At 37.1% G+C, this 14,167-nt stretch overlaps 1 protein-coding gene across 2 annotated transcripts in view; it reads left to right on the top strand.

Moving 5' to 3' along the window:
• Positions 1 to 12,697, top strand: part of LOC127880010 (U3 small nucleolar ribonucleoprotein protein MPP10-like) — a 31,650-nt gene extending 18,953 nt beyond the window's left edge. The window contains exons 9-12 of one of the 2 annotated variants that reach the window (XM_052427207.1): positions 3,362 to 3,469; positions 10,110 to 10,343; positions 11,423 to 11,533; positions 12,299 to 12,697. In XM_052427207.1, the coding sequence (XP_052283167.1) occupies positions 3,362 to 3,469; positions 10,110 to 10,343; positions 11,423 to 11,533; positions 12,299 to 12,397 (552 nt within the window). In that variant the 3' untranslated portion in view covers positions 12,398 to 12,697. Of the gene's footprint in view, positions 1 to 3,361; positions 3,470 to 10,109; positions 10,344 to 11,422 lie in introns of both variants that reach the window. The other variant, XM_052427208.1, reaches the window with a different exon arrangement.
• Positions 12,698 to 14,167: the final 1,470 nt, after the last annotated feature.

Here is a 14,167-nt window from a genome sequence, read left to right as displayed (position 1 = left end):
TGCAATAATTATGGGTGGAGCTTAATGTTTCGAAAATAGTTCCGAATAAATAAATAAAATATTGCAGTAAAATGCACTTGCTAAAACCCGCTTTTAAAGAAATGTAATAAATGTAGCATGTATATAAATATAATAAAAACAAATTGTATATTTGGTCATAAGTGGCATAACCACGCCTATAAAGAATGTTATTTGTAAGGAATCGTAATTAAGAAAATACTTTTAGCATGTCAGCTTTTCAGTAGCATCAATAAAAGTGACGTCATTTAGTTTCTACGATTTTTGTTCTCAATGAAAGTGATGTCATTTGCAAAATATTCATGAATGAAAACAACGTCATATGTTTGTACAATTCAATGACGTCACTAAATAGTGAACTTTAAACTAAGAAGGGCGGAGTATTGAAAAATATAGTTCATGTCCAAAAGCGTGAACCAAATCAATCAGAACTGTGTTAGAATCGAAATAATAATTTTCTATGATGGTTTGTAGTCGAATAACCCACAGTAAGGAGTATATATGCGTGTTCCTACGCATCTATACTCCTTACTGTGGGTTATTAGACAACAAACCTTGATAGAAAAATATTATTTCTTAAATATTTGTATTTTTCACCTACAGGCATGAGCTTAGACCCTATTGTATATTTATGCCCCCCTTCGAAGAAGAGGGGCCGGGTATATTGTTTTCTCATGTCGGTCCGTTGGTCCGTCCACCAGATGGTTTCCGGATGATAACTCAAGAACGCTTAGGCCTAGGATCATGAAACTTCATAGGTACATTGATCATGACTGGCAGATGACCCCTATTGATTTTCAGGTCACTAGGTCAAAGGTCAAGGTCACAGTGATTCATTAATTGTGTTTGTCCAAAACTTTAACCTTGGTTAAAGTTTTGCAAATGGTTTCCGGATGATAACTCAAGAATACTTACGCCTAGGATCATGAAACTTCATAGGTACATTGAGCATGACTTGCAGATGACCTCTATTGATTTTCAGGTCACTATGTCAAAGGTCAAGGTCACAGTGACTCGAAACGGTAAAATGGTTTCCTGATGATAACTCAAGAATGCTTACGCCTAGGATCATGAAACTTCATAGGTACATTGATAATGAATGGCAAGTGACCCCTATTGATTTTCAGGTCACTAGGTCAAAGGTCAAGGTCACAGTGACTCGAAACAGTAAAATGGTTTCCGGATGATAACTCAAGAATGCTTACGCCTAGGATCATGAAACTTCATTGGTACATTGATCATGACTGGCAGATGACCCCTATTGATTTTCAGGTCACTAGGTCAAAGGTCAAGGTCACAGTGACAAAAAACGTATTCACACAATGGCTGCCACTACAACTGACAGCCCATATGGGGGCATGCATGTTTTACAAACAGCCGGTGTTAAAATATTGTTGAACAGATAAAAAGAGAGATGGATATTTTTAGCTCACCTGATTGCTCAGGTGAGTTTTTGTGACTGGTCTTTGTCTGTCGTCTGTCCGTTCGTCAACATTTGTTTGTAAACACTATAGAGGCCACATTTATTGTCCGATCTTCCTGAAACTTGGTCAGAAGCTTGGTCCCAATAAAATCTCGGTCGAGTTTGAAACTGGGTCGTGCCGGGTCAAAAACTAGGTCACTAGGTCAAAAAAAAGAAAAAACTTGTAAACACTGTTGAAGTAACATTTCATGCCCAATCTTCATGTAACTTTGTCAAAATGTTTGTCTTAATGATATGTTGGTTGAGTTCAAAAGTGGTTCCGGTCCGTTGAAAAACATGGCCGCCAGTGGGTGGGGCACTTTTCCTTATTTGGCTATAGAGAAACCTTGTAAACACTCTAGAAGTCACAATTTTAGCCGAATCATCATAAAAGTTGGAAAAAACATTGGTTTTATTGATATCTCGGACGAGTTCGAAAATGGTCCAGATTTGTGAAAAAACATGGCCCCCAGTGGGCGGGGTATTTTTCTCTATATGTATATAGTGAAAACATGTGAACACTCTAGAAGTCACATTTTTGGCCCAATTTTCATGAAATTTGGTCAGAACATTTGTTTCCTTTATATGAGGGTTGAGTTCGAAAATGGTTTCAGTCAGTTGAATAACATGGCTGCGGGGGGGGGGGGGGGGGGGGGGGGGCAGTTTTCTTAAGTATATTTATATAGTAAAAAAAGCTTGTGAACACTCTAGAAGTCACATTTTTTGCCCAATCATCATGAAACTTGGTGAAAAGATTGGTTTTATATATATCACATAATTAATGCCATAATTATTGTCCTTAGATTGTCATTATATTATACAAAATCCTTGTCAACACTCTAGAGGTCACAATTTTGTTTCAGATTTTATTGATGTTGGTCATAATATTTATTTTTGTAAGTTTGATGTTTCGTAAGGGGGGTCAACTCAAAATATAGGTCACCAGGTCAAATCTTACAAAAACAAAATCACTCCATATGCAAGAGTTTTGGTTCAATAATGGTGAAACTTGACCAGGATGTTTGTCTGGACAATATCTAGGTCAAGTTTAACGTTTGGTAAAGATTGAATGAACCAACTCCTCTCAGCTGAGCAAACTAGGGCCATCTTGGCCCTCTTGTTTGCTTTTTTGTTGTTGTTTTTTTTTTCACAAAAAAGTGTTTACCTAATAGACATACCCTAGTATTTTGTAAATACCCCCTCCCCCCACCTTTTATCCTCGCCGAAAAAAAATTGAATGGGATAATAGTTAATGGTCCTGTCTGTCCGCCTGTGCGTCCGTCCGAAACTATGTCCAGAGCATTACTCCAAATCTATTCAATGGATTTACTTTAAACTTAGAATATAAACAGATGGCAACTAGGAGAAGTGCAGTGACTAAGAACCATAACACTATCTACCTTAGTTTTTGAATTAACTCCCTTTTTTTAATTACAAAGTAAATTTTTGTCCAGAGCATAACTCTAAATCTACTGAAGGGATTTACTTGAAACTAGAAATATAAACAGATGGCAACTAGGAGAAGTGCAGTGAACATGAACCATAACTCTTTCAGCCATAGTTTTTTAATTATCTCCCTTTATTTGTTTTACAAATATTATTCTACTTTCTAAAACAAATGTTGTCATACAAGCAAACACATGTCGGCGGGGATTTGGCACTACTGTGACAAGCACTTGTTTTAATTTAAGGGAATTGTTGAACAGGCAGCAGTTATTTAAAAAAATTGAATAACAAAAGGATAATTTTGTAAAATCATTATTTATAATTTAAGTAATCAAAATTATGATATGATATTTAATGTTAACATTTATAAATTGTCTTGTCATGCATGCATTCAGATTTTACATTTATCCAGCTGCTGTTATATTTTGTTTGTAGGCAGCTCCTGAGGTTCATATTATCACCAATCAGCCGTCCATAGCAATGGAGGAAGTGGCACCTGTTGCTGTTAGCGACGCCAAGCTGCTGGCACCAGAGGAAATTAAGGTAACCTCACTGAAAGGAAAGTAAAAGTGCATATTCTAGACCACACAATTCGTGCTAATGTTCAGCATATGTGCAAAAATATGTGCAGTTGATATCCTTTTATCATACCCCCATTACCATTGGTAATGGGGGCTATATAGGAGTCACTTTGTCGGCTGGTTGGTCGGTCGGTCTGTCCCGAAATTTTATCCGATCTTCACCAAACTTGGTCACAAGTTGTATCTGGATGAGGTATAGGTCAGGTTTGAATATGGGTTATGCCGGGTCAAAAACTAGGACATGGAGTCTCTTAGTGTGTTTTAATCCGAAAGTTTGTCCAGACCATAACTATGTCATTTATCGTTCGATTTTAAAATAACTTGGTACATTTGTTCACCATCATGGGACGGTGTGTCGCACGAAAAAAGTACGTCAATATCTCAAAGGTCAAGGTCACACTTGGAGTTCAATGGTCAAATGCTTGTCCGGGCCATTACTTTATCATTTATTGTGAGATTTTAAAATCATTTGGCAAATTTGTTCACCATGGACGGTGTGTCGCGTGAAAGAATTACGTCAATATCTTGAAGGTAAAGGTCACACTTTGAGTTCAAAGATTAAAAATGGCCATAAATGAGCTTGTCTGGGCAATAACTATGTCGTTAATTGTGAGATTTTAAAATCATTTGGCACATTTGTTCACCATCATTGGACGGTGTGTCACGCAAAAGAATTACGTCGATATCTTAAAGGTCAAGGTCACACATTGAGTTCAAATGTCAAAAATGGCCATAAAATCATTTGGCATATTTTTTCACCATCATTGGACGGTGTGTTGCGTGAAAGAATTACGTCGATATCTCCAAGGTCAAGGTCACACTTTGAGTTCAAAGGTCAAAAATGGCCATAAATGAGCTTGTCCGGGCCATTACTATGTTGTTCATTGTGAGATTTTAAAATCATTTGGCACATTTGTTCACCATTATTGGACGGTGTGTCGCACGAAAGAATTACGTCGATATCTGCAACGTCAAGGTCACACTGTGAGTTCAAAGGTCAAAAATGGCCATAAATGATCTTGTCCGGGCCATAACTATGTCATTTAACATGAGATTTAAAAAAAATACCTGGTACATTTGTTCACAATCATTGGACGATGTGTCATGCGAAAGAATTATGTCGATAACTCCAAGGTCTAGGTCACATTGGAGTTCAAAAGTAAAAAAAATGGCCATAAACTTGCACGGCATGTCATGCGAAAGAATTCAAGAGTTCAAAGGTCGAAATGACCATAAATGATAATTGCATTATAATTATTAAAAATCGCCATAAATTTGATTCTCTTGTTTTGTGAAGACAGCATGCAAAATAGTCTGTGTCAATGCGGCACGTGGGGGTATACGTCACGTCTGTGACAAAGCTCTAGTTAATTTTAAAGCTGCTAAATTTCACTTCATGTGATGTTTTCAGTAACACTGAAACAGAATAAGCTCTGCAGGTTGTCAACATTTAAAGAATTTTCATTAAAAATGACTATGGTAATAAAAAAAGAAAATCAGGGATGCATTTGCGACTCATGAATTTTAAGGCAGATAGGCAGATACAGCACGCTTATTCGTTTTTAATGTAAAACTAAAAATATCATGATGGGCATACAAATAAGTTATTGTTTATTTTTGAATGATACAGAAATTTCAAGTGAAAATATGTCATTTTTAGCTCACCTGAGCACAACGTGCTCATGGTGAGCTTTTGTGATCGCTTTTTGTCCGTCGTCCGTTGTGCACAGTCAATATTTGCTTTGTTAACTCTCTAAAGGCCACATTTATTGTCCAATCTTCATAAAATTTGGTCAGAAGATGGGTCTCAATGATATCTTGGATGAGTTCGAAAATGGTTCTGTTTGCTTGAAAAACATGGCTGCCAAGGGGCGGGGCATTTTTAACCAGGTTTTCCGAAGGAAAAAACTGGTTATTAGATTGGCGAATGCGGGCGGGCTGGCGGGCTGGCTGGCTGGCGGGCTGGCGGAATAAGCTTGTCCGGGCCATAACTATGTTGTTCATTGTCAGATTTTAAAATCATTTGGCACATTTGTTCACCATCATTGGACGGTGTGTCGCGCGAAATAATTACGTCGATATCTCCAAGGTCAAGGTCACACTTTGAGTTCAAAGGTCAAACATGGCCATAAATGAGCTTGTCCGAGCCATAACTATGTCGTTCATCGTCAGATTTTAAAATCATTTGGCACATTTGTTCACCATCATTGGACGGTGTGTCGCGCGAAATAATTACGTCGATATCTCCAAGGTCAAGGTCACACTTTGAGTTCAAAGGTCAAAAATGGCCTTAAATGAGCTTGTCCTGGCCATAACTATGTCATTCATTGTGAGATTTTAAAATCATTTGGCACATTTGTTCACCATCATGGGACGGTGTGTCCCACGAAAGAATCACGTCAATATCTCCAATGTCAAGGTCAAACGACTAAAAATAGATTTAAAAAAAAAAAAAAAACTTACAAAGGGGGTTAATTTTTTTTGGTCATTTCAAAAGTTCACTTTGAGTTTTCTCCCTTTATCAGATTTTTTTTTCACAATGAAAACCTGGTTTTGTGACAATTTTGTCCCTTGTTCCTATTATGGCTATATATGGCTATAATAAAATCTTGTTAACACTCTAGAGGCCACATTTATTGTCTGATCTTCATGAAACTTGGTCAGAAGATTCATCCCAATAATATCTTGGACTAGTTCGAAAATGATGCCGGGTGGTTGAAAATCATGGCCGCCAGGGGGCGGGGCATTTTTCCTTATATGGCTATGGTAAAACCTTGTTAACACTCTAGAGGCCACATTTATTTTCCGACCTTCATGAAACTTAGTCAGAAGATTTGTCCCAATGATATCTTGCATGAGTTTGAAAATGGTAACCTTTGCTTGAAAAACATGGCTGCCAATGGGCGGGGCATTTTTCCTTATATGGCTATATATGGCTATAGTAAAATCTTGTTAACACTCTAGAGGCCACATTTATTGTCCAATCTTCATGAAATATGGTCAGAAGATTTGTCTTATTGATTGCATCGATGACATCGAAAATGATTACGTTTGCTTGAACAACATGAAACTTGGTCAGAAGATTGATTCCAATAATATCTTTGAGGAGTTCAGAAATGATGCCCTTTGGTTGAAAAACACGGCCACCAGGGGGCGAGGAATTTTTCCTTATATGGCTATAGTAAAACCTTGTTAACACTCTAGAGGCCACATTTATTGTCCAATCTTCATGAAATATGGTCAGAAGATTTGTCTTATTGATATCATGGATGAGATCGAAAATGATTACGTTTGCTTGAACAACATGGCTTCCAAGGGGCGGGGCATTTTTCCTTATATGGCTATATATGGCTATAGTAAAATCTTTTTAACACTCTAGAGGCCACAGTTATTGTCAGATCTTCATGAAACTCGGTCTGAAGATTCATCCCAATAATATCTTGGACGAGTTCAAAAATGATGCCGGTTGGTTGAAAAACATGGCCACCTTGGGGGCGGGGCATTTTTCCTAATATGGCTATAGTAAAACTTTGATAACACTCTAGAGGTCACATTTATTTTCGGATCATCATGAAACTTAGTCAGAAGATTTGTCCCAATGATATCTTCGATGAGTTCGAAAATTGTTTTGGTTGCTTTAAAAAAATGGCCACAAGGGGCGGGACATTTTTCCTTATATGGCTTTAGTAAAACCTTGTTAACACTCTAGAGGCCACATTTATTGTCCAATCTTCATGAAATTTGGTCAGAAGATTGGTCTCAATGATGAAAATAATAATGTTTGCTTGAAAAATTTGGCTTCCAGTGGGGGGGGGGGCATTTTTCCTTATATGGCTATAGTAAAAATCTTGTTAACACTCTAGAGGCCACATTTACTGTCCGATCTTCATGAAACTTGGTCAAAACATTCATCCCGATAATATCTTGGAAGAGTTCAAAAATTTGCCGATTTGTTGAAAAACATGGCTGCCAGGGGTCGAGGCATTTTTCCTTATATGGCTATAGTAAAACCTTGTTTACACTCTAAAGGCCACATGTATTTTCTGATCTTCATGAAAGATTTGTCCCAATAATATCTTCTTATTTCAGGTGAGCGACTTTGGGCCTTTCAGGCCCTCTTGTTTTTAGTCAAGTCATTGCAATACTATGGATAGTTCTGTCATATTTAACAGCAGTTAGTATTGCAGCTTCCTCATGGTTTGTTGCGATGTTTAAGGTTAAGCAATTTGATATCAAAACTCAAAATTGTATACAAATATTAAAAGATAATTTCCCCCCTGTTGCTGAAAATGTTCCTCTATTTTTCATAGTTAGGGGGAATCCCCCCCCCACACACAAATTTTGAATTTCTAGAATAGACACTGAAACAGTTTTGAAATATTTGTTTTGAAATATAATGTCTTGCAATATCATATTAATAGTATATTTTTAGCTCATCTATTTTTTGAAAAAAAATTATGAGCTATTGTCATCACCTTGGCGTCGGCGTTGGCGTTGGCGTTGGCGTTGGCGTTGGCGTCGGCGTCCGGTTAAGTTTTGCGTTTAGGTCCACTTTTCTCAGAAAGTATCAATGCTATTGCATTCAAACTTGGTACACTTACTTACTATCATGAGGGGACTAGGCAGGCAAAGTTAGATAACTCTGGCGTGCATTTTGACAGAATTATGTGCCCTTTTTATACTTAAAAAATTGCAAATTTTGGTTAAGTTTTGCGTTTAGTTCCACTTTTCTCAGTAAGTATCAATGCTATTGCATTCAAACTTGGTACACTTACTTACTATCATGAAGGGACTGGGCAGGCAAAGTTAGATAACTCTGGCATGCATTTTGACAGAATTATGTGCCCTTTTTATACTTAGAAAATTGACAATTTTGGTTAAGTTTTGTGTTTAGGTCCATTTTATTCCTTAAGCATCAAAGCTATTGCTTTCATACTTGCAACACTTACTAACTATCATAAGGGGACTGTGCAGGCAAAGTAATGTAACTCTGACTGGCATTTTGACAGAATTATGTGCCCTTTTTATACTTAGAAAATTGAAAATTTGATTAAGTTTTGTGTTTAGGTCCACTTTATTCCTACAGTATCAAAGCTATTGCTTTCATACTTGCAAGATTTATGAACTATCATAAGGGGACGGTGCAGGCAAAGTTATGTAACTCTGACTGGCATTTGGACGGAATTATGGGCCCTTTATACTTAGAAAATTGAAAATTTGGTTAAGATTTATGTTTTGGTCACTTTACCCCTAAAGTATCATAGATATTGCTTTCATACTTGGAACACTCACAAACTATCATAAGGGTACAGTAAAAGGACAAGTTGCATAACTCTGGTTGTCATTGTTACGGAATTATGGCCCTTTTTTGACTTAGTAACTTTTAATATATGGTTAAATTTTGTGTTTCGATCCACTCGAAGTATCAAGGCTATTGCTTTCAAACTTCAAATACTTACATGCTATCATGAGGTTACTGTACCTGGCAACTTGAATTTTACTTTGACCTTTGAATGACCTTGACTCTCAAGGTCAAATTATTAAATTTTGCTAAAATTGCCATAACTTCTTTATTTATGATTAGATTTGATTGATACTTTGATGAAACTACTCTTACCTGACATACCACAATAGACTTCACCCAAACCATCCCCCGTGCCCTCCCCCCCCTCCCCCCCCTCCCCCCCCCCCCTAATTTTTTTTTTTTTTTTTTTTTTTTTTTTATAAGATCATCTCACAAATGACCACCACACCCTCACACTATACCCCCACCCCACCCCCCCCCCACCCCCCCCCCCAAATTTTTTTTTTGATTTTTTTTTTTTTTTTTTTTTTTTTTTAAGATCATCTCACAAATTATCACCACACCCTCACACTATACCCCCCCCCCCCCCCGATTTTTTTATTTTTTTATTTTTTTTTCGCTTTTTTGGAAGATAATGTAATAAATGTCCACAACCCCACACTATACACCCCTCTTCACTCCACTCCTCCCTCCTTTGTGATTGAAAATGAGAGTCCCTTCACCTTTAAAAAGAAAATAGATGAGCGGTCTGCACCCGCAAGGCGGTGCTCTTGTTTATTGATTGATTTTACACATATAAAAACATAAAAATACATCTCACTCATTTGTCATAAATTTTGACAAAATTATATATCTATGAAATACTGAAGCAAACACACAGTTGAGGCAGGATTTGCTTACAACTTGTGCTTACACAATTGCGTGCTTCATTGAACACATTCTTATGCTACAGATACTGTTATACATAGTGCAAATACATTTAAGGATTACTACACACACACACAAATAAGCTATGAAGGTAAACTTTAAAAAAATTATAACAATTTAGCCTGAGAAAATGTGGTTTTATTTGCGTAAATTGTCAGTTTGCTCAGAGACAACATTTTTTTTGCTGTTTTTGCATTTTGCGTGTAATTGAAGTCTCTTCTCAGCAAATATTCAGTTAAGGCGCAAAGTGCCGTTCCTGATAAGCCTATGCGGATTGTAGAGATTAATTTGGGACGACACTTTACGCACATGCATTAAGCCCAGTTTTCCTAGATTGAGGCTTATTTACTGTACATCTTCGTACTTACAGGACAAAGTGAAGGGAGAGATGAAGGGAGACTCTGAGAAGACCAAGTCTGACCGACTGAGAGAAAGACAGAAGAAAAAAAAGGAGAAGAGGATCAAGAGGAAGGAGAAGGATCAGCGACAGAAGCTGATAGAGAAGCTCAACCCAGGCCTGGGTAACAAATACAGCAAGGATCGGGCCCTGAGGGAGCTGGAGAAGGAGAGCAAGGCTCCCAGCAGTCACGTCACGCTGCTCAAGGTATGTGGTGTTATTGCAGGGCACCATGTTAAACATTTTTATGTCCCCCATCACTATAGTGGGGGACATATTGTTTTTTGCCCTGCCTGTTGGTTTGTGTGTTTGTGTGTAGGTGAAAGGTCAAGGTCAATGTCATCCTTCAAGGTCAAAGGTAAAAACAAAACAAATCCAAGGGAAGTAATACGCTTTAAAGGGAGATAATTATCTGTACCTGCCAAATGATAAAAAAGTTATAATAAATCAAAGCGGCGCAGTAGGGGGCATTGTGTTTCTGACAAACAAATCTCTTGTTTATTTCTGCTGGAGATCTCATACACAATTTATTCCAATTTGTTAAAAATTGATATGCAACATCCCTACAGGTAGGACATGCGCATTCTTGTTAGGTCTTTCTGGTCCAATAATTTCTCAAGAGTTATTTAAATGTGATTTTTCATATCGTAGTTTTCATTAAAGTGCAAGATCTTGGACACCAATGATCATAATTAAATAAAGCTTCATATGCTGAATGCCTCTTTGATGGACATGTGCGAGCTTGTCTTGTTGTTCTGCTTTAATGATCGGCATGGAGTTATTGCCCTTTATTTGTGATAAGCTACAGTACCATTTGTTTCTATGTGGGATTTGGGTCACTAATGATCTGTATTTGATGAAACCAGTCATTTGGTAATGGTTTTTATGCGTGTAGGATAATACTTGTAATAATTTTAAATTACAGGCAATCTGATTCGTAAAGTAGAGGGGTATAATGGATACACTAGGTTTGTCCGGATACCAGTTACAACTTGTACATACAAGTACATAAATACAATTTCAATTTACAACATTCAAACCTGCTTGCATCATTCCTATGATATCACTATGTACACGTGCAATTTTGTTATCTCGTGTTAAAAATTGCGTAAGTATGGTCTCTTGGCAAAAATCCAGTTTAAGCAGAAAGTGGGGTCCCAGATTGGCCTTTTTGCAGACTGCACAGGCTTATCTAGGACAACATTTTACGCACTTGTATTTGACCCTGTTTTCTCATCTCTACAGTGAAAATCTCACATTCTGATACTGTTCCTCCTGATTTCCAGGACACGAAGGAGAAGTCTGGCCTGACATCATCCAAGAACTTCTTCTCGCAGCTGCAGGAGGAGGTCAGCGCAGGCATCAAGAGCAAGCAGGCGGAGAAGCGCAGGCTGAAGGTGGACACAACCAAAATAGGTGTTAAGAAATTCAAGCTGTAGCGACCTGAAGGTCTCTGATTCAATCCCCACAGTGGGGGCGTTCTTTAGATCTCCCCTTAAGACGCCAAGCACACTAGCTGTACCCAAGAAAGTCACTCGAAAGCATTTTTATAAGCCTTAGACTTTTGATCCAATTGTGCTTCAATGAATAGTTTTAAAATAAATACAAGTTGAACTAATGGTCTGCCGGCTGGTCGTTTAAAATTGTTGGAACGTTGAAGCTCAATTGGACTTGTGTATATATCTTATTGTTAATATAATCAGCTGTCTGTAAGATGTTCAGAAATCGAAACTCCTTAAACTAATGGTTAAACTTAAAAAGGATTCTTTAATTTTGATTCGCCCATGGATAACAATTTTTTATTTGCTTATGTGTTCAATAAAATTGTTCTAACTAGTTTTCAAGTATTGTTTATTTTGTTAGAGCAACTCAAAGCAAATTTCATAAAATAAAATGATGTGATATTGTGAACCACAAGTAACTTATACTGTTTTATTCAAGACAACTTATTATGTTTCCAATACTAGTATACATATTTAATTTGTTCAGGAATATATTTTAATTTAAAAAAGGATATACATAATGTCATTTTTTTTTACTTTTCATTAATTTTATTTGCGATTATGTTGTTAATATAAAATGTTTTGAATTGATTATAGTGTTGTTAATGTTGTTCTTTTTAAGACAGTCACAAATCATGATATTTCACTTTCATTTCATAGTACAGACATTGGCTTGATAACATATGCGGTCAGCATAGCTCAAGACCAGTTGACCAGGAGTTACCCAGGTGGTTAATGATATCACGAAACCTTGCATGACTTTATAGTGGACAGTAAAGTCCCTGCCCAGAGTGTGCAAGTGATGTGGCTTAAGACCCATTTTTGCATGAAATGGCTCATAAGTATGCCACTCACTCGAAGGTTTCTTGTTTATATATGTCAATTTCAAGGACATTTAACAAGGATTTAGTTTCCTCTCTCTGTGTTTTTTGCATGGTTTTTGCATGGTTTTTGTAATTTTTGTCATGACCAAATGTCATGTTAGATACTTGACCATAATATTATTGGTTTATTTTGCGGTAACTGCATTTGTTAAGTATTAAAGTCTGATGAAAAGCTCTGGATTTTTTATTTTATAATATAATATATTAAATAATTATACTAATATATATATATACATATAGCATAGAGAATATATTCATGATGTTTACATGTATACAGGATTAAAGGCAAAACAGTTGTATCTGATGAGCATTACTATTTCAGATACCATGGTGTAAAGCTTAGTCCTTGATATTCTTTATTTACACTGTGAATACGGTCAATTGGTTATTACAATCATATTATCATCGCTCTGGGAAAACGGGGGGGGGGGCTAAATGCTTATGCGTAAAGATACAACCCAGCTTAGTCTATGCAGTCCGCACTGGTAAGGTTAACCAGAGTCGACTCTTTCCGTTGTTACTAGATTTTTGTTTAGATTAAAATTCCATGTTCTACAAAATTCCAAAAAAGTGTCGTCCCTTATAAGCCTGTGGTTATGTACTGGCTTATCTGGGACATCGTACTTAACTCACAAATTAAGCCCTGTTCCTTTATCCTTTCTCGCAGACATTTTTGGAGAGTGATACAGTGAGGTATAACAAGTTTTTTTCCCAATTCTTGCATCATCCAAGTAAAAAAAAATCTTGGGAAAGTCTTATCATGAGCTGCTAAATTGAATACGTAATAAAACTAGAGGCACTTCAAAGTAATGACTGGACCGACCACGGACCATACGGTACACGTTATCAGACCACAGGCCCGTGTGCGGCGGACGAGTACCGGATAGTTGACATTAATTCATTACTCGTCGGTATGCACAGAATTGTGCAGCCATCCTAGGCCAATTAAGTGTAAAAACATGTTTGCTTCCACCAATATCTAAAAAAAACATGAAGTGAGCAGTGCCGCCAAACTATTTACTTTTTGGTAACTTTTTACTATACACGAGTTGTGTCGCACTTAGTTTTGTTCAATGACGTACCTGCCAATACATCATATTTTAAACTAAACTGATCGTATGTTGTAAAACTGGTCGGAAACTCAAACTTCAATGCCCAAAAGTTTAGGGTCTTACAAAATAGTGCAGCTTGGGTAGGTGTAAAACAAACACTTCAAGTAGGTAGACTTAAAACAAAATAACGATAAAAAAATAGCAAAACACATCGGATACAAAATAAAATCCGCTTCTGGTGATTTTCTGAATTTATTTACAATAAATTTCAAGCTGTAGGCCATTTTCGAAATAACGTATTTTTGGAGCAGCAAGCCAGTCGGTTTTCCATAATGTAGATTAGTATCGTCCAGTGTCTTTTGTGAATTTCCAAGAAACATAACCTTAATGTGTTGGGATCCTAAAGCGTATACGAGTTTACATTCACTTTTATCATGCAAAATGCTGATTAGATAGCAGGAAATTGCGTTATTTCAAGGTGCCTTTTCAACAAAAGAAATCGACGACAGGAGGGGACACCCCTCCCGCACCCTCCCCAGTTCAGCCCCCCCCCCCCCCCCCCTCTGAACATTTTCTGGATACGCCTCTGAGTA

This window comes from Dreissena polymorpha, chromosome 4, assembly GCF_020536995.1.
Source record: "Dreissena polymorpha isolate Duluth1 chromosome 4, UMN_Dpol_1.0, whole genome shotgun sequence".
Lineage (NCBI taxonomy): Eukaryota > Metazoa > Mollusca > Bivalvia > Myida > Dreissenidae > Dreissena > Dreissena polymorpha.
This window is presented reverse-complemented; position numbering and strand designations above follow the sequence as displayed.